Source organism: Heterocephalus glaber, unplaced genomic scaffold, assembly GCF_053883595.1.
Source record: "Heterocephalus glaber isolate CG9 unplaced genomic scaffold, H.glaber_assembly_v1.0 deba00001600, whole genome shotgun sequence".
Classification (NCBI taxonomy): domain Eukaryota; kingdom Metazoa; phylum Chordata; class Mammalia; order Rodentia; family Bathyergidae; genus Heterocephalus; species Heterocephalus glaber.
In genome coordinates this window covers 14426962-14447474 of record NW_028258372.1, presented here as the reverse complement: position 1 = coordinate 14447474, position 20513 = coordinate 14426962, and the positions used below count along the sequence as shown (strand labels likewise).

Here is a 20513-nt window from a genome sequence, read left to right as displayed (position 1 = left end):
GTGCTTGGCTAGCACCTTCAGGCCTTGAATTCAATCTCCAGCACTGGAACAAATGGAAGGCAGGGAGGGAGGGAGGGAAGGAGGGAGGGAAGGAGAGATGGGAGGAGGGAGGGAAAATAGCAAATGTTGAGTCGGTGCCTAACTGATCACAGATTAACTTTTAAGTTCTGTGACTTCACTTCTGACCAGGTAACTGGACTTCTACTGCCAAAATGAGCCGTATGAGCCATAATTACTGGTCTTGATAGCCCAACCAGTTGTCACGGCGATGCTTCGACTTCAAAATGTTCTCAGACTTTGGGTTCCAATTGCCATATTGTATATTTGAGCAGGAGCACTTTTCTTCACTACTCACTTCTGACTCATAAAGAGAACCGGGATGTTTTTGTTTGTCCACTGAGCTTTATTTCCTGGCTGCTCTCTTTCTTTAAAAAAATCCAAAAAAGGAGGATTGTTTTAAAGCAGGTAGTAAACATGGGAAGGGAAAAATGTTATTATTTTTTGCACACAAACTTGGCACAAGAAATATGCTTTCTGGAAGGTGCTAGGGTGAGGAGGTATATGATGTGAGCAGAAACAAATTTGATGAGCCCCTAGAGTAACCTAATGGCATGTACTCGGAGGCAGAAGCAGGGGATTTATGTACTTGTTTATGACATCAGGAACTGAAGCTAGTAGACATCCAGGGTGAAGGTGCAAGATCCAAACTAAGGTGCTGCCTTCTTCTTAATAAACACCAAATAAGGTGTTTATTTGGCCTCCTCCAGGCATGGACTAAAGCAGGAAAAAGAAGGAGACAAACTTCCTGGCACAAGCATTCTGAATGAATCAGATGGTCAGCCCCAGAGGAGCAAGAAAAAAGTGCACAAAGGAGGTAGCAGGAGGTGCAGAAGGACAACGTGTTGCTGGTGACAGGCAAGCAGTTCAATTTATCTGGGTTGCCAAAGGTGATTCCTATTTTCCAGCCCTGCCTCTGTCACTCCTAATAGTTCTAACCCAACAACCTATGCTTTGCCCTAGAACTACTATGCACTCCTGCAGGTTTCTGTTTGGTCTCTGAAAACTGGGAGAGAGTACACAGCTCACAGAAGATGGGGACTGAGCTGTCACCGGTGCACCTGCATTACGACATTTTCTCTCTGACATGAAAAAGGCCAGTTTTTACAGTAACTGCAGGTTGGGGGCAAAGGGAGGAAAGGCAATAACAGATGTCAGGCACAGAAGCTACAGGGTGATGAGCAGATCACATGGTCATGTTCAGAGGAAACCCCTCTTCCCAGACTAGCACCCCAGACAACTGGATGATTCTGAAGTCTCTGCTGCAACTCTGTGCCTCAGATGCCAAGCCCTGCAGAGTGGGCCCACGCATCTAGCTGGGGCAAGACCCAGAGAAGGTCATGGCCTTGTAAGGGAACTATGTGAGCATCATCTTCTTCCTCACTCTGTTGTCTCCTTCTTTTCTCCTGGAGATGCTGCTGTGTCAGAATCACATGTATAGTACTGTGACCTCTGAGTGGCTATGCACATTTAGGGCTCATCAGGTGGAAAAGCACAGAAAGTTATATGGTCTGCTCCAAATATGGATGGCCTTCCTGCAAAGCCCGGCTCAGGAAAGAGAGAATCCATCCTAGGATCCCCTCTAGAAGCGAGAGGAGAGAGCTCAATGAGCAACCATCTCATCAGCAAAGGTTGCTTGGGACTGCAGAAGCCTCAGGTGCCTCTCCTCACAGTTTTCCAAAACCACTGAGGTTCTACTAGACATCAGTAGTGGCTGAGCCTACTCACCAGTCATGCCACAAGTGCCTATTGCTTTTTTGAGGACCAAAAATATAAAATCAAATCCTCATGATTTAGTGAGGATTACAAAATAGTGCAGCTTCTTTGTAAAGCAGCTTGGCAGAGCCTCAGAATACTAAACACAGTTACCATATGGCCCAGCAATTCTGATTTTAGGTACCTACACCCTCCAAAAAAAGTATATGTATCCATGTACAGTGTTCATAGCAACACTATTCAAAATAGCCCAAAGTGTAAACAACCAAAATATCCATCAACTAATGACTAGTAAACAAAATATGGTGTATCCTGGAATACTATTCAGCAATAAAAAGGAAGGAAGCATTCACACATACTACAACATGAATGAACCATGAGTGAAAGAAGCTACACGCCAATGCTGATTTATTGTACAGTCCCACTTGTATGAAATATCCAGAATTAGGCAAATCTGTAAAGACAGCAATTAGGTTAGTGGCTGCCTATGGCTGTGATCGATTTAGGAAGGAGAGGAGGGACAATTCAAACAGATTCAGTTTCTTTTGGATGAGATGAAAATGTCCTAAAATTAGAGTATGGTAACAGTTGCATGATTCTCAGGCACAAATATTCTAAAAATATTTGCATACTTTAAATATGTTAACTTTGAAATACCAGGTTATATCTCAATACATTATTAAAGAGAACCTTAATTTGATTATTACACATTGTACACATGTGACTAATTATTACTACCCATAAATATGTGCTTTTATGTGAAAAAAGAGTAAGCATTAAAAAGAAAATGAAAGAAATAAATATAAACTGCACCCAGAGTGTTCATCCCAAGAAACAAGAACAACTATTTCCTGCAGGAAATACCTGGAAGTTTTGTTTTGACTTGAACAAAAACTGTTTCCCTACCCCTGGTAGTGCCACAGTCTCTGGGTATTTTCTGGAGAGTGTAGAAGTACGATGCAAAGCAAGAGAATATAGATAAAACATGGCACCCAGGAAGAATCCTTTATAACTGGGTTCTGCAAACTACTTCTTGCAAGCAAAACCTACCTTGCCACCTGTTTTTGAAAATAAAGTCTTCTTGGATCACAGCCATGCTATCATGTTTACATACTGTCCCTGGCTGCTCTAGCAACAGAGTTAAGCAGCTACAACACAAACTGCAGGTCCTGCAAAGCTTGAACTGTTTGTTCTCTGTCTCTTTACAGAACAGGACTGCTGCCCTGTGCCCTGGACTCATGAGTCTGCAGTTTTCCTACTGAAATCACAGTCCACACATTCACAGCAGGAGCAGCAGTGGCACCTAGAAGCCTGTTAGACACGCTGACTCTCAGGTTGCCCCAGACCTACTAAATTCAAATCTGCATTTGGGTTAAAGAGTTACGTTAAGACATGAAGTAGACACCATAACAAGAACAAATATGCAAGGTTTTTAATCAGAGGAGACAATTCTGGAAAAAAAAAATATGGAAAGAGCCAGAAAAGGCTGGGAGAGCCCATAACGCAAGCCTGACCCTGAGGGAAGGAGAGAGGGAAGAAAAGTTAGGAGGAAGCCTTCCAGACTGCTGAGCAGGGTCAAGAATTTTTCAAGACCTCTGATAGCACTGGAGGGAGAGTCGACTATGTCCTGAGAACTGGTCTGCCTTTACCTCTGACAGCTGGGGATCTGTGGCCCCCATGAAAATTCAGCAAGGAACTTCAGAACACAGTGCCTGGGGTCCTCAGTCAGTGAAACTGCCCATGGGTGAAGCCTTACAGGGCACAGTCCCTTTGCATCTGCTGCTAGGTCTACTTCCATGCAGTCGCAATGTTTTAAGAACTATCCCAGATGATCTCCCGCATACTGAGTCCAAGAAGCAATGCTGGAGAGCAAGAGTTGGCAAGATATCTCTGCAAAGGGACAGGCAGTAAATATTTTGAGCTCTCTGGGCTATAAGGTTTCTGTTGCAACTATTAAGCTTTGCCATTTTAGCAGGGAAGCAGCCACAGAGAACATATAATCAAATGAGTGTGGCTGTATTCCAGTAAAGCTTTACAAAAACAGTCTTCAGCTTTGGAACTGATGTCTTTCATTGGTTGTAGTATATCAACACCTGCTCTGGGGTCCTGGAGTTTAAACTTTCTAAAATACATAGAACACAATCTCATACAAATCAGGTAAGTTGGAGCATGCTTCTGGTGAAGGTGGGAGGGGAGCCCTGCATTCAGCAGTTTCCCTCAGGAGCCCTATGACACCTGTGTAGGGAGCAGAAACAGAATTTGAAGCCACTACCCTGATTCATCACCAAGAGTCTCTAGCTTCAGGAAATTCACCCTTTTACTAATCTCTAATGGGCACCCAACAATCTAAATTTCTATTTTATTCTACAAACATAGCTGGGTGTCTAAAACTGTGGTAGATATTTTAAAATGCTAAAAGTGAGTCACACTTGCATTTAGCTCCTGGAGAATTTTCAGCTGATGAAAATGCGAAACAATGTAAATAACCAGCAAGGCAAGAAGCGCTATCACCCCAGGAAAGCACACACGAAGGGTTGTGAAGTCAGGCAAGAGGGAAGATCACTCTCACACGAGGAATCAGGAACCAGGGCACCTCAATGGGCTCTTTAAAAAGGGCCACCGTGACAGTGTGCTCTGCCTCACACTGGACAACTTACACCCCCACATTGCCTCTCTTCCGGAGGGCTGTAAAGCCACATTTACAACCATCGGATCACACAATCTCATGGATATCTCATGGGCATTGTGCGGGACAAACCTACCCCCAGGCAACAACAGCATTGATGAAGCTTCCATGCCAAAGGTCACCACAACTTCTGTGCATCCCTGGTCCTAGTCAGAGAGCTGAGTTCTATGTGAAAGGAACTAAGCATTTCCTTGGGGTCCTATGAGGACAAATACTCTGAGTTTGGCACTGCTGCATACCAGGAGAGACAAGTGAGGAGGAGGGGCATGAGGACCTCATCTTCAGAGGAGCTGTGGGAAAGATGTGGACCAGCTCTTCAGCTACCCTTGAGTCTCACTGGGTAACGACAGCTATAGCACAAGTGACCCCATTTTTATATCCTGTTTATATCTGGGTGAATCCGTCTTCCACAAAGCTCCATATTCCACATGAACAAAACTCTTCCACATGAACAAAACTACCTTATTAGGAAAAACATCCTGTAAAATCTCATTTCTTAGATGTCATTCAAAACAGAGAAGCTACCAACAGACCCTAACAATTCCCTGATGTCAGCAGACCTGGCCACCAGGAAATCTAGAGAGCTCTGAATGTTATGTAAGCCATGCAAATGTACATTTTATTAGGGAGTGAGTGTAGCTTACGTTAGATTTTCAAAAGCGTTTATGGTTCCAAAGAGGCTTTAGTATCATTGCCCAGTTTGTTTGAAATATAACAACCTGGTTGAAAAAGAACAGATGATATTTTAAAAAATAAAGTAAATGGTTCTTTTGGGACTCTGATTCTAGTGTTTTTAATTATCTTAATGCCTTACTGTGAGAAAACCTATTTGCCACCATTCCTATTTTACCGATTATCAAGCTAAATTCTTAAGGAATTAAAGTTAATATCTCACCTAGGGAAAAGTGAAAGCTTAATGAGTTAGAACCAAAGAGGAGTGAATTAACACACAGCTCTTAGCAATGGAGGCCTCCCAGTGATAATCCATGCCAGGTCATCAATAAATCCCATTGGTCGTAATACCAGCTGAGGCAGGATGATTGCAAGTTCCAAGCCAGCCCAGGCAACTTAGTGACTCAGTAAGACCTAGTCTCAAATAAAAATAGTTTACAAAGAGCTGGGGATAAAAAGAATCCTATGTTTTGGACACACTTTATCTACATGACTAATTTAAACATCACCATAATTCTGCAAGACATTCTGACTTTTGTCTTCTTGTTATTTTTCATTTTTCAGAGTTTTTGTAATTTTACTTAAATAGAGTCGTATATTTATATATATTTTTTCAATTTAGAGGAAACCAGAGCTTTAAAAAACCTCAACAAATCGCCAACAAGCACACTTGTGATGAGTGTCAGTGGAGAGATCTGATTCCATATCTGCCTGTCTCCCAAACTCTGCGTGGGATGGGCTCTAACATTTGGATGCATCAGGGGCAGTTTCTTAGATCTCTCTGAATTCCCCACAGTGACTTGCTGTGCTCTGCATGGCAAGACACTCAATAAATATTTGTCGGCTGAAGAAACCAGGGCTCAGGCTCCCATCCTGCTATGGATTTAGTGACTCAGTCTCCTGAAACTTGGAGCTGCAGGTGGTTACTCAGCTGGGCAATGTCAGGGAACATTTGAAATCAATTATGGGTACAGAGGAACCTATTAAAATTTTCTCTTTTGTGTATGTTGGGGTTGAGAGGAAAGGAAGTTGAGAAGGAAGGAAAGAAATAGGATGGTTTCAGGGTTGGGTGCCGGAGCTGAAAGAGTTCACACCAAATAAGACAGCATTTGGCTTATTCTGCTGCTCAGTCCTGTAGCTCCATTGAATGGGCTCCTGACCTCAGGCTACTCCTCAGTGGCCACAACGCTCTGACCCTCCCAGCCCCTTGACTGTTGCTATCATGGAGGACCCTACAGGGGAGCAGCTTCACACATTCTCCCCTTGGCCTTGGCCTTGGTTGATCTGCTTCGGCTGTGTTAAATAGACAACTTCTGGTCTACCACCACCATGCAGGAACCCCAGGTACGCCAACTCACTCCCCAACCCCCAGGCCAGAGAAACCTTCATTATTAAAACTCTGTGAGCCCTGCATTGCCCTTGACCCTCAATGAAAGCATTCTGGCAATCCATTCTGGAGTCTAACTTCCTGTTTTGGAAGAATATGGGCTCTTGGGGTGGAAGGAGAGGGTAACTAGTTGGTTTTGTTTTCCTTATTGTTGCTAGCAGTGCAAGTTAGTCACAACCTCAAAAATGCCACCTTAGCCCTTTCACATAGGCTCTGCAAATGAGATTTAAATGAAGCTGATCCCAAGGGATGCCTACCAACAACATTCTGGGAGAGGATGATTAAATTGCAGCCCAGAGACCAAGCAGGACAGTCCTCCAAGAAATCAGACATTCCCCCACTACATGGCCTCCTCCTAGTTTGTGCACGAAACAACACTGCCACCTAGTGCCCTCGTAGGAAGTATTCCCTAAGGTGTGGGGCGGGAGCGGGGGCGGGGCGGGTGTTCTACAAGGATTGGTTTGGCTAAATTGCTTGATGTCTCTGCTGAAGAGAAAATACCCCAAGTTTGGTAGATGGAAGACCAGGAAACTTAGTTTAAGTTAAACAGCTAGAAGCTGAGGCTTGAGAACCGTTGAGAAAGAGCACGGGAGCCAAGTCTTGTAGCACCTTGGACTGTCCGTGGAGTAGCCAAACTGTCACAGGTGATTGTCTGTAGTTCCCAGGGACACGTGTCTATGTTGTCCCTCTGCATAGGTGAAGGCCAACTGTCCTAAGAACAGGTAGTGACCAGCTCAGGAACTAAGGTTAGAGGAAGAGAGAGAAGATGGGCTTCTGTTGATAGGTGCTCATAAATTACTACAAATTGAAGTCCTTTACTCCTGTGGAGAACTTTCTTTGGCAACCTAACAGTCCTCAGCCATTGGGTCCACTGTAAAATGTAAGTACCCAAGCACAAAGACAAGATAAGGACGCCTAAATTCTCAGGGGCCCCTTGCTAGAATCCCAAAGAACAAACACTGTTTCCAATCTCCATTGTTGACACACTATTATCTTAAATCCTTTCTGATGTGTACTTCCTGCTCTGTACAAATCTGGAGAAAGGTGCAAGGTGGGAGAAAAAAGACCTGAGCATTCTCTCCGGTCAGCCCTCCTGTAGGAGACCTACAAAGGGGAAGTCCCCGCATGCCACAGGGACCACTTGGCCTTGAAGAGAAGGAAACATTTGAAGCTAACTGTCTCAAAAGATTTCCTGCCCTATGTTACCTGCTTACAGAGGTTAAAAGAGTTCAGATGAGCCCTTCGGAGCAGGCTCCAGGTGTGCTCTGTGGCAGTGCGGAGGCAGCTGGCAGTGACGGACGAGGGGACAAGGTAAGGAGATGCACAGTGGAGGGGTTAGGGGGATCATGACACTGCTCTCCCCTGTGCACACCGTGAGATAGACATGTGCGGAAACAGGACAGGGGTCAGGTACCCACAGAGCTGAGGCTTTTTCCCCAGGTTGGAGCTTGAATAACCCGAAGCAATAGCCCCTCAGTCCCTCCCACATGTATTCTTGTTGGATCTTTCTCTAATTCTTCACAGCCAGGGAACTGATCCCAGGTCCCTCCATTGCTACTGCAAGAGGAGGGGTGAGCAGAAATGTGGGTCTCAGTCTAGACTGCAAACATGCAGTTTCCCTGGCAGATGGGTACTAGGAAGCAAGATTAGGCAGCAAGAAGATGTCATCTGGGAAAAATTGTGATGCTGCCAACTCTGATCAGATAATCATCTCATTATTTCTTCCTTTTGGCCCCAGAATAAGGATTTCCTTCTGCATTTTCTCTGCCCCACCTAGCTTCCAGCCTAGACCCTTCTTTCTCCCCTTTTCTCACTCCCTCTCCCACCCCAAAATAAAATAAAGCAAAACCACAAGACTTGAGAGTGTTCAGTGTCTGGGAATCCCAGATTCCAAAGGAGAAATCACAGCCAAAGAGGGGGAGACAGAGTGTCCGGAAGGGATGTTCCAGCAATACCCTGTTGGAAGACGCTCCTTCCTTCCAGATTTCTTTCCTTGGTCTGAAACTTATTTGCAGGGACCTAGCAACCTGAGAAGTTTTCAATTTGGAGAGTTGTCAAGCAATTCAGGGGCTCTGGGGTTCTATCCCCAGTCTGCCTCTGAGATGTCTCTTATCACCTCAGTTTCTCCATCAGTGTCATGGGACTGGCAAACATCAGAATGTTGTGGATAATCCAAATTAATAAGATTAAATGATTTTGCTCTGTGCCTTACCTTGTGTTAAGTACTCTTGTGGGGGATCCAAAATGAGAATGAGACACTGAATGATGTCTAAACTTCATCCCTTGCTTGAAATCAACCTTCCCAGTAAGGCAAAGGGGTGGGGGTGGGGGTCTCTCTACAAGGGTTGGTATGGCTGAACTGCTCAGCAAGCAGCCGAGCCAGGACTCATCTTACTCTACTCTTTGCCTTTCTGGCTGGCTTTTCATAGAAGCCAAGATCTGTGTACAGCAGAAAATAAATACAGGTAATATTCCAGGCAATTGCCTCTAATTAACACCATAGTATACAGGTTTCATTTTTAGATCCCTCTTACAGCAGCCAGGGCTAAAAGCCAGGATTCCGGCTTATGAGTGCTCACCTTTTCCAGCAGTTCCTAGGATGTACTCATAGCTATTGGGACAAAGCAAAGGGACCCCGTGACATTGAACAGGTGCTGCCTTGCTGCCTAGTCCCTGGGCTGCTCAGAGAAAAGGCAATCAGTCAGGACTTGGTGGCTGTGTACCTGGCATCCTTGTTCCCTCACTGCCTGGACCATGGCATGACTCACAGCTTAGGTCCTTGGACTTGAATTGATTTCCAAAGATTCTTGATTATCCCATACTGACTACAAGAAACAGTGTGATGCCTCTGCCTTCCAGGAACCTGACTCCTAGCCTTTTAAGGAAGGTAAGAGCTGGGGTGAAGGACTCAAAAGTGCAAGCATGATGTACAGAAATAGGTGGGATCCATATATGGGGCACATAATTATGGTGACAGGGCCTTTACCTTATCTTTGATGGGGTCTGGAATCCAGCTCTGCTAATAAAAAAAAACCCAACCCCCAACCCCTCCCTGGTCAGCCCTTCCTGGCTTCCCTGCTCTGTCCCCACTCCCTGTGGCTGCCTGTGCCTCTCCCCATCAGAAATGGAGCCAGCCATACCCCAGGACCTCAGCAAGCCCAGGAGTGGGTCATTACCTGCAATGATGGCTGGGTTGTTCTGTCCTCCCTCCGGTCTCACCCAGGCTTCCACTGTGAACGCCTCCCTGGGAATGTCAGCCAGCAGTTCTGGACGCAGCAGCAGCCGCTCCCGCCTCCCAGAGAAGTACAAGACAGGCAGTCCTCCTTGGGGGTGAAAGGTCTCAGCTTCCCAGTCAGGGCTCCCGCCACCATTTTGGATGCTGTCCTCCAATGGGCTGCTTTGAGCCCTGTCTGTGAGGGGGTCTTTAGGCCAGTGTTGGAAAGGCTGAAAAGAGATGTTGGGGTCTCCAGGCACATCTTCTGCCTGCCTCATCACCACTTGCCGGGGAAGCCTGGCCTTGGCCCAGCCCTTCCTCTGGGTGTCTGCTTCAGGTTCCTTCAGGTGTGCAAAGGTGGTGGTGATAATGGTGGCTCTGGCTGAGCTTTCCCGGAATGCAGCCTCACCTAGAGACTCCTTGGATCCTTGGTTGCCAAGATAAGTGTCATCATCTCCTGGCAGCTCAGATTGCCCAATAGGACCATCCCCTCCCCAAGGGGCAGCTGGCTGCTCACTCTCCCTCCCCACTTCTGCTGTATTTTCAGGCAGGTTTTGGGAGACATGGCTCACACCCTTTCCCTCAGTGTCTGGCTTACTGCGTCCTGCGTAATGAGCTCCCTGCTCCCCCACAGAGAAGGGCCTCAGGTAGTTCCTAGTGCTGCTGGGATAGACTCCAAAGAGGTGATGCTGGGGAGCAGCTCTGGGTCTTTGAATCTTAGCCCCCAGCCAACAGTGTTCACCTTCCAACAGCACCTGCTTCAGATGTCCCTTCTGAGCAAAGGATTTCTTGGGAGTCCAGCCGAGCTCAGAGTGGGTGGTGCTGAACAGCCATCCAGCCAGGATCACCAGGCTTAGTCTCAGGACCTTTAAACACATCATGCCTCCCTCAGCTCTTCCCACAGAGCCAGAAGTCGATTTCTGGGTACCACACCAGAGTGATGGAGAGAGCAGAAAGAGATGGCTAGCACTGGACTTGCAGTCACAGGGAAACTGTTCTGTTCACAAACCAAACTTTTTCAGGTAGCCCAAAAGAGTGCCTCTTCTGGCCCCCTGTGGTGGAAATTATGCTAGTGTGGCTTCCGTGCTGCTCCCACCGTGTATGATTCCCTCACACTGCTCCTTTGACCTCTCTTCTACCTCTATTTTAGTCCTTGCAGAATGAAGTTAATTGCTCTTGGTTCCTTTGAATTTCTTCCCAGAAAGCTCAGGTTTTTTCTTTTTCTTTCTTTGTTCCTCAATAACTCTTTCCTTCTCTGATACTAGAACAATATGTCATAAGCCCAATTCTCTCAAATTCACACTCACAAACACATACTCCTGGCTACCCAAAGTCATTCAAAATAATCTCATTCCCTAATGTTCATTTCTTTTTTCTCTAGACATTACTTTCTCTTTTTGTAGCCCTTAATCCCAAATATGTTCACCTTAAAACAAATGGCTAGGAAAACTTTTTCATAGAGACACAAAATTTGATGGTTATTGATGGAAAATGCACAAAGAATCTGGGGGCACAGAAATCCAAGCTGGTACTTAACTTCCTCTTTCCAGATGTCCTCAGTCAGGTGCCCATCCAGCTTCTAGTCCACCCTTGGAAGTTAGATTCTTCCCCTCAGCTTGGAGTTCGTGGTTGTTGATGCTTGAAGGTTTTTTTAAATCCCCTTCCAACTTGTTGGTATGTTCTAAGTCTCTGGAAAGTTCTCCTCCTGGTTGCCAGTCTGCTGTTCTCCTAATCAAATGAATCTGACAGCCTTTGACTTCACCTTCTGGGAGTCCTGTGGGTCCCTGGGAAGATGGAAAAAAGAACAAAATGAAGAGCATGTATTCAAGGGACCTGTCCCTTCCTCCAGTCCCTCCTGCTCCCCCTCTCTCCCTTTATCTCTGCCTGTAATTATCTTCTCGTGTTTTCATTTAAAGACAATGATGTCAAAGCTAATAAGTTGGGTGCATCATTCCACCTACTCCCTGTCCCCTCCTTCTTCCTGAAAACCTCCCCACCTCACAGAGGCACAGGGGACAAATGCTACCCTTGGTTTCCCCAGTAAACATCTCAGGCTTTCTCTCTCAGCAGCTACAGCCTACACAATCAATAGCAAAAAATCAATACTGTTTTGGAGCACTCTTTCCTGTGTGTACTCTCTCTATCTCTTTCTGTCTCTCTCTCTCTCTCTCTCTCTCTCTCACACACACACACACACACACACACACACACACACACACATACACACACACATTTTTATCAGACCTGCCTAATAAGCCCACACTAAGCTTTCAGGAACCATACATCTCTTTCTTTTGTTTTGTCATAAATCTCTTGTACTTTTTCCTTATTTCAATCAATCATTTAAAAGAACAATACTCCATATTCACTTCATATTGGACATTGGGAGAAAGAAGAAATCAATTATCTGCTGTAAGAACCATTACATGGAAATGCCATAGATTCATAGTACATAGATCTTTTTTTTTCAGAAGTTTCTCAATCTGAAGTTAGTAAAAGTCATCATATGCTGAGTGAGCAAATAAACAAATGAGAGGCTCAAAATAAGTAATTTACAAAAATGAACAGCTAAACTCAAGAAATTACTTTTCCAATTGATCTGAGATGAATGGATAGAATAGGGAAGTAAATACTTTGATCCTAACCTCTGTCATGTTTGCCTAGAAGCTTAGATGCCAGCTTTCTCGGAGTCTCCACCCCTTATACACATGTGCATGTACACAAACACATGGACACATGGACACACACAGAGCGGGCTCTGAAGTTTGATACAAGTAAGCATGTTTGACCACGGCTGGTACAAAACAGGTAGAGAAATACACTAGGTCCTTCGCTCCAAAACTAAGAAAATCACTTACACTTTGAAAGTCACTGCATGTGTTGCCCACATCTGAAACATGCAGCCCACATACTTCAGAGTAAGATCACACTGCCTCCTCTGCCTTAGGTTTCCTCATTATGTCCTAAACTCCTCTAACCCGGGTAATAACTGACTTACTTGCTTTTTAAAAGCTGCATACAAAACACCCTACCCCTGGCATGCTGTTTCCCCATGTAGCATCCTCTGAAGCCTCAAAGTCCCCAAAGAAGCTATCAGCAGGCACGTGGATATTACTAAGCAGATATCCCTCAATCCTCAGCTGCCTCTCTCTCTTTCACTTCCTCAGCTCCATTCACTTTTCTGACTGTGGTTCTTCTTTACTGAAGCAGATCAAGAATAAAGATTGAGGGTTTGGGGTGGGGGGAGAATGTAAAGAAAGTCAGAAAAGCAGAAGAGAGGGAGGAGAGAGGAGAGAGAGGGAGAGACAGAGAGAGAGAGAGAAAGGGAGCAGAGGCTGAAGAAAAGCGGGAAGAGAAGGCTTAGTGTAAGAGAAGGGAACATACTCAGGTAAGAAAAGGAGAAGCAAAATCCCCCTCCCCCATGCCACCCCTCGACCCTGTGATAAAGGTTTCCTACCATTCATTTCAGGAAGGGGGTAACACAGCATGGAAGAAGGATTCCGCCTTCTCTTCTCCCCCTTTTAGTGTGTAAGTGATCTTGCATCCCCTATAGGTCTCTCCTGGCTCTCAGCTGCTAGTAATCCATTCATAAGGTTTCAAGAAGCAACACAAAACTCAAGCTTCCAGTTTAGTTTCTCTCTCTCTCCCCTTCATTCCTTTGCTCACCACTCTCCTTCAGCTCTTGGCAGTCCAAAGTTTAAAAAAAAACTGTTGAACCATTTCTGTGTTTTCCTCCTGTTGTAACTTTGGCTGTGACATCATAACCCTGCCCACCAACACCCCACCTCTCTCTCTTTCCACCCCTCATCAGCCCCATACCCCCAAACACTCCCCCACCCCGAGAAGAAGGGTTCCTGTCAGTTCCAATGTGTGAAAACACAAAGCCACTGGAAGGTGCCCCCCTCCCCTGCTGCCCCTCCTGTCTCCCCCTCCCTGCCTTACCCACCGCTCAGCCCCGGCTCTCAAAGCTTTTAACAATGATCCCATCTGTTTGACATGTGCGGAAAGGTGGGCTGGATTCAAAGAATCTGTCAAGTGAATCAGATCAAAAACACAGCACCCCCTCCTCAATTCCATCACACATACACACACACACACACACACACACACCCCAAACCCGAGCAAAACTCTGAGAGAAGTCAGACTTACACAGCACCCACCCTCGATGCCAGGGAGAGAGACACCAAACATGCCAAGGGAAGCCCAAATTTATACATATATAAATTCTGCTGCTTATTTGTTTATGACAAACACCCACACCCCAAGTCCTCAACCCCTCTCCCTCAAACCCCGCCACTCAGCAAGTGCACAGATTTGAAAGCTGGTAGAATCTGTTTTGAAATCTCCAACGAGAGGGTTTTTCCCCCTTTTTTCACTCCAAAGCACTATCTGTGGCGATCAGACTCGAGCAGGGTTGCCAGCAAATGCAGGAGGCCCCTTCTAGGGTACAGGCTTTCAAACCAGCGAAGCTAGAGGGAATGAATTTAAGGACACACAGCAGGAGCTGGCTGAATTCATTTTATTTTGACGGGGGTAGTTGGGGGAGGAATATCATTTCTGAAATGCCCAAGGAATGAAGGGAGAGGATATGGATTTCTTAAACAGTTTTTGCAAGAGGAGCGGTGTCTTGCTCTGCAGGTAAATCTATAAGGCTAGAAATTGGAGCTTACAGATAAACAAGGACCAGGACAAGGAGGAGAGGGAGGGAAAGGGCAAGGGGGAAAGAGAGAGGAGACAGGAGAGGGTATGGGGAGATGGGAAAGTAGACTGAGAGGAGAAAGGGACAGAGGGGCGAGGGAAAGAGAAAAGGGAAGGGAGAGGGAGGAGTGAGGAAAGGGGAAAAGGGAAAGGGAGGGAGGGGGAAGGGAGGAATGGAAGGGGAAAGGACTGAAATGGAGAAGGGAGGGCAGGAGGACTGGGAAACAGAAGAATCTGGGAGGAGAAAGGACTGAAGAAAGAGAAATAGGGAAGAGAAGAGAGAAAAATAAAGCAGAGAGGAAGGGAAAAGAGAAAGAAGTGGTGAGGCACCTAAAATATGGAGACCAGAAAGGCAGTTAGATTCCTGGAGGGTGAACATAAAGAAAGCCCCGAGCAGGTGAAGGGAGATGCTGTAAAATGGGGCAGAGAAAACAAAGGGCACATAGTAGAGGGGCTGTCTCTGCAGTGAGCAGGCACATTTTCAAAACATCTGACTGCAAGCCTTTAACATTGCCTCCATAGGGAAACTCCCGTCCCCTCCTCCTTCCCTACTGCATCTCCTCCTCTTGCATTCACCTCCACCTTCCTGATTTCACCGTTCTTTTACTGGCACATCTTTCCTTGGAGAACTCATGAGTGAATTCAGAGGCTCAGCCACCTTGCTAAAGCACCTCACCCTTAAGAGCCCCTTTCTTTGTTCTAGCTACAAAAGGTCCTGGGTCCTCTTATCTAAAGATTGGGCTGTTTGTGACCATCTGCACATCATTTCAACCCAGATTCTATGAGATTTCCTTTAAATCCAGGGTGTCAGGGGTGTTTGCTTATATTTACTGCCATGGTGGGGCTGGTCAGTTTCCATCAGCATTATTATTAGGGGATTTTGAGCAAAGAGAAAAGCCAGTCCACGCTGGCATTCACCTGCAGAATGGAGGATTAGCAGAGGAAGAGAGAGAGGAGAGAGAGAGAGAGAGAGAGAGAGAGAGAGAGAGAGAGAGAGAGAGAGACCCCTTAATATGGTCACTGTTCTTCTTTGACTTTCTGATTCCAAAATCTCATCCCTTGAGGGAAGAGCTCAGCTGGGAGCTAGCCAAGGAGCGTAGTAATAAAAGCCTCCCAGAACGCAACCAAATGCAGGATCTATATATAGGAGCCGGATCTGTTTTAGCTACTTGCAGTCTAAAATGACACCCGGAAACAAACACTTCAGCAATATGTTTATTGGAATCCTATTCATCTAGTGCTGGCAAGAGTGAGCTTCTCTGAAAGCTCTCACTCGAAGGCTCAGGGTTGTGGCTTTCTTCTCCCCCTGCCCTAGTGCTCAGAGCTGGGAGCCTGCCTCTGTCCTTCAGGACATAGCTTGAGATTCCATGGTAACCTATTATGACCCCCTTGTTTCATGGATGAGGCAAAGTCACACAATTAATGGCAGACCAGATATAGCGTCTATGTCTCCCCATGCAGTTTGTTTTCCTCCTCTGGCTATGAACTGTATTTCCACTCATTCAGCTGGTCTGCCAAGCACATGTCCCTGGATGAGAAGGCAAAATCAGAGGCTGGCGTCCTGCACTCCACATCTAGGCAACAATGCCCAGCGAATATAAGTTAGTAATATGTGTTCCATACCTCAGAATCACAGAGCTCTCGGAAGGAAGTGCAAATGTGGATTTCACGCTCCTCCTTGTGCATTTTGAGCCAAGAGAAGCCTTCTTGTCAAACTGTTTGGCGCTCCGTATGTTAGGAAATCCTATTTTCTCTGCAATACAATTACTATTATAAATTATTAGCTACAGTAGTGGTTGTATTTTGAAAACTGCTTTTCATCCAAATAGATCAAAGTGTTCTAGAGACAGATTAGACTTTCCCACACCTTGGGGGAGTAATATGATGGAGAAATCTATATTCCCTGCTGACAGGCCCTGTTGGGTAATGTTTCCTGTAAGATTTTGAGCCCTGGAATCAAGTTATAGAGCCCATTAGTTGGGGAAGAGTTTCACAGTGATGGTGGATACTGCTCTGCTCGGCAAACGAATCTTCCATGGGGCAGGATAGGATTGCTTTTGCACCTGGAATCTCTTCAAAGGGCAACGTCATAAGAAGAATATGAGTCTTGAACACATGCTTTTCCTCTTATCTAATGCACATGTGTGTGCGTACTTTCTTCCTAAGCATACAACATGAATGTAAGTGTCATGCCCATTTTACAGGTAAGGACACTAAGGATGAAAAAGGCTAAACAAGTTACTCAGAGACCCGCAGTCAGTAAGAACACAGTCAAGACAAGGTTCACATGCATTATGTTAGTGAAAGAAGCCAGAATCAAAAGGTCACATACTATATGATTCCATTTCTTTGCCATTCTGAAAGAGGCAACATTATGAGGACAGAGAATAGGTTAGTAGTGGTTGCCAGGAACTGAGGGCTGGGGGAAAATAGTTAAATAAAAAAGCAAGAAAATTTGGAGATTATGGGACTGTTCTCTACCTATATTTTAGCAGTGATGGATGACTGTATGCATTTGTCAAAATTCAAAGCACTGTGTATTTTTAAAAGTTATATATAAGTTATGCTTCAGAAGATGGGAGGGAAGGGATGGAACCAGAAATAGGGCCTGAATCTTTTTTTCCCCAGTACTAGGGCATCAAACCCAGGAGCACATTACCACTGAAATACATTCCCAGCCCTTTTTTCAATTCTTTGTTTTAAGGCAGGGACTCTCTCAATTGACAAAGCAGGACTAGAAATTGTAATCCTCTGACTCAGTCTCCCCTAAATGTTGAGATTCCAGGCATGTGCCACCGTGCCTAGCTGGATCAGGCTCTTCTAATTTTGAACAGTGTTTTCTCTACATCCTGCAGATGCACAAGACCAAAAGAGAGTGTGGCTTTGCTTGATTTTGCTTAGAGACCCCTCTGTCCCTGAGTTTTCCACTGACCATCTTACCTAGACTCCGAGGGGACCTCTGGAAACAGTCTGGATGGAGCACCAGCCTGGCTAATAGTCACCACTCCATCCATCCAGATTCCCCAACAAATCAAATACCCAGTCGCCACTGAACACTGTCATGTTCTGCCATGTATTAGCTGCCTGACCTTTAGTACATTAATGAACTGTTCTGAGATACCTGTAAATAAAGAAGATGGAATAGGAGACCTGCAAGTTCTGTCCCAAGTCACACCTAAGATTCTCTAATTTTTTTCAGCCCAACATTTTTCTAAGATTTTGTCTTTTTTCAGTCATTGAAAAAAACCCCAACTAGCCACTGCCCTCTTCCTATAAACGTATCAGAGATTCGAGTATTACACATTAACAGTGGACATCCATGACATTTCCTTTGGCCCTTAAAGAAAGCCATAAATTCAAATGTAACTTCATTAAAACATAGATGTGCAGAAACAGGATAGCTTGTGGGGAGTTTTTGTGTTCTGCTATGGCAGGAAGATGTCCTGTACACACGTGCCACCATCATGTATTTTGCAAATCAAATATTAGAATGCACAGTATTAGTATAAAATACATAAATGTCAGCAATTTTTAAATATGACACTGTGCTGAAATTTTAAAAGGCGTTCTTTTCTTCAAGATGGCAATAATATTGACAATAATCTAATATTACTTAAAATACGACTGACACTGTTGTGGTCACTTTGTGTATATTAATTGAACTCACAAGCGTTCTGGGAGATATCTAGATGAGGTTCGGATGCTCTAAGAAATGTGATTCAGCCAATAGCACCAGCCAGGGGCAAGCTCTACTTCTACCAAGGCTGAGGTCCCTTTCAGACACGGCTAAGAGCTCTTGTTCTCACTACCCTTGATCCCCAGACCCATCATGTCCCCACTGACTTCTAAGGAGAAAAAAACTAACTGCAAACAGGAAACCAATCTTCCCCACCTTACTAATTCTATTCAGGTGTTAGCAGACAAGGTAGGTAAATCTGAGGTTGTCTATTTAGCTAATAATGAACTTTTTAATACTACCTACAACTATATTAATTGATGGTCTATTAACCATCATAGAATATGTTCTATTTTAAACCTACTTAAAGCAAGATATGACTATCTATAAGGTGTCCCTGCTTTTTCTGCTACATGTCTGTAGCAATCAGCTTTCACTGGGTTATGTTATGCTAACAAACAGCCCAAAGATCTCAGAGACTTCCATGAGAAAGAATTTATTTCTCATACATGTTATGTGTAGCATAGGCCAGCTTCCTTTCAGATAGACAGTGCTAAAGTGTAGAAGACCTATGTAGACAGAAAGTGAGCAATGGCAAAATCATGCACTGATTCGGAAGGTTACTGTTTGAGTGCAACTTGGGTCATTGTTGTTTATGCATTATTGGACAACATAAGTCATGGCCAAACTAGATGTCAATATGAAAAAGGGAATAAACTCTTCACATAAAGAGATTCTACAAGAAGTCATGTGACAATAGGCATGGTTATGTAATCTCCCTATAAGGATGGTAACAGATTATTGGGAACAATAATGCAATATACCACAACTTATTAACAGATTTGAAAAATGAATGCAAATGATGGCCAGGAGCTTTGTCCTAGGATGGAGGCTATGTGGGTGGCAGTGATATAGAATGTGAAGGGTTCTTGGGAGAAAAACCCATAAAGAGCTGAGCATTTTCAAGTGAGTTATTTTAGCAGGCTGACATGAAGTTTCCATGTTGGCAAAGGGAAGGTGCTAACACCTACCACATAGGTTGTCCCAAGGGTTCGTGAACAAGTTATGAACCATGAACTGCACTGCACAGTGCTCAGCACAAAGGAGTGAGACTGTGAATTCACTTCTACTAGACAACATGCAAACCAAAGGTCAAGAATACTTCAGCCCACTATTTGATTTAATTTTGACCTTATTACTTTGACAAAGTGAACTGTTTCAAAGCCCCCACTTTTGGTTCTAGGAAATAATTAGACATCATATTATGAACATAGACATTAAAAGTTAAAGTTTATTGGTTTTTAATTAACAATAACCATGAAATAACATTATTCTGATGCTGATTACATTTTAAGAGCCAAATTTATTGTCACTTTACTTCTTTCATCAGTCCCTATCAGTATTGTTAAATCCTTTTCATTATTTTCTATTTTTATGGCTGTTTTACTAAAATCAATTTTTGTCTAGATTTTTACCTTGTTTTATTAAAACAAATTGTTTTATAGTTTAGCTTTTGTCCATGTGTTAGCTACTTTTTTCTCGTTGCTAAGACAAAATACCTGACACCCAAGGCTAAAAGGGCAAGGGTTTATATAGCTCACAGTTTGTAGAGGTTTCAGTCCATAATTGGCTGGTTTCAAGAGAGGAATGGCAAACAGGCATCTCAGAGGAGAAACAACATGGTGTGCACAAAGTAGCAAAAACAACAAGGGCCTCTAACCGTGTCTTTCTGCTCCTATTATCTTATTCCGACTACTGCTATTAGGGCAGTGCCAAACCAATCCCTCAGGTATAGTGGTTTAGTATTCACATGCCCTTAATCCTAGTATCACACATTCCAGATTTAACTATCTTCTAAAAAAACTGCATGAGGCTTTGGAGGGACCGCTAGACTCAAGCCACAGCATTACACCCCTGGCCCCACAAACTCTTGCACATCTCTGTATACAAAAGTCATGTAGTCCATCTCTTAGAGCTGCCAAAGCTCTAACAGCTTTACCATTGCTGAAAAGACCAAGTCCCAAGTCTCCTCTGAGATTCAAGACAAACTCTTAGCTACAAGCCCCTGTACAAACGAAAAGAAAGTTAAATGCTCCCTACATATCATGGCACAAGATAAACGTTATCATTTCAAAACGTACAAAGAGAAGGATACAAAGAAATGGGACCAAGACAAGTCCAAAACCCAGCAGGGCAAACCTTAAGTCCTGTAGTTCCATGTGCAGGATCTGAGGCAGTCTGTGGCAAGTTTGTACTCCAAAGGGGTTAGGTGGCTCTGCCCCTATGGCACTGCCAGTGGTTGTAGTTCTCAATGCTTCTCTCTGGGGCCAGCTCTGCTCCCTCCTTGCAGTTTTCCTCAGATGATCCACAGCCCTGGCTTCTCCAAGGGGTCTCCACTGCACCTTCG

General features: G+C 44.6%; 1 protein-coding gene across 3 annotated transcripts in view; it reads right to left on the bottom strand.

Moving 5' to 3' along the window:
* Nucleotides 1–20513, bottom strand: part of Pappa2 (pappalysin 2) — a 592890-nt gene that overhangs the window by 255864 nt on the left and 316513 nt on the right. For 2 of the 3 annotated variants that reach the window (XM_087194134.1, XM_087194135.1), the window contains one exon: nucleotides 9695–11516. In XM_087194134.1, coding sequence (XP_087050260.1) covers nucleotides 9695–10613 — 919 coding nt within the window. In that variant the 5' untranslated portion in view covers nucleotides 10614–11516. Of the gene's footprint in view, nucleotides 1–9694; nucleotides 11517–13189; nucleotides 13533–20513 lie in introns of those variants that run through there. The other variant, XM_004853387.3, reaches the window with a different exon arrangement.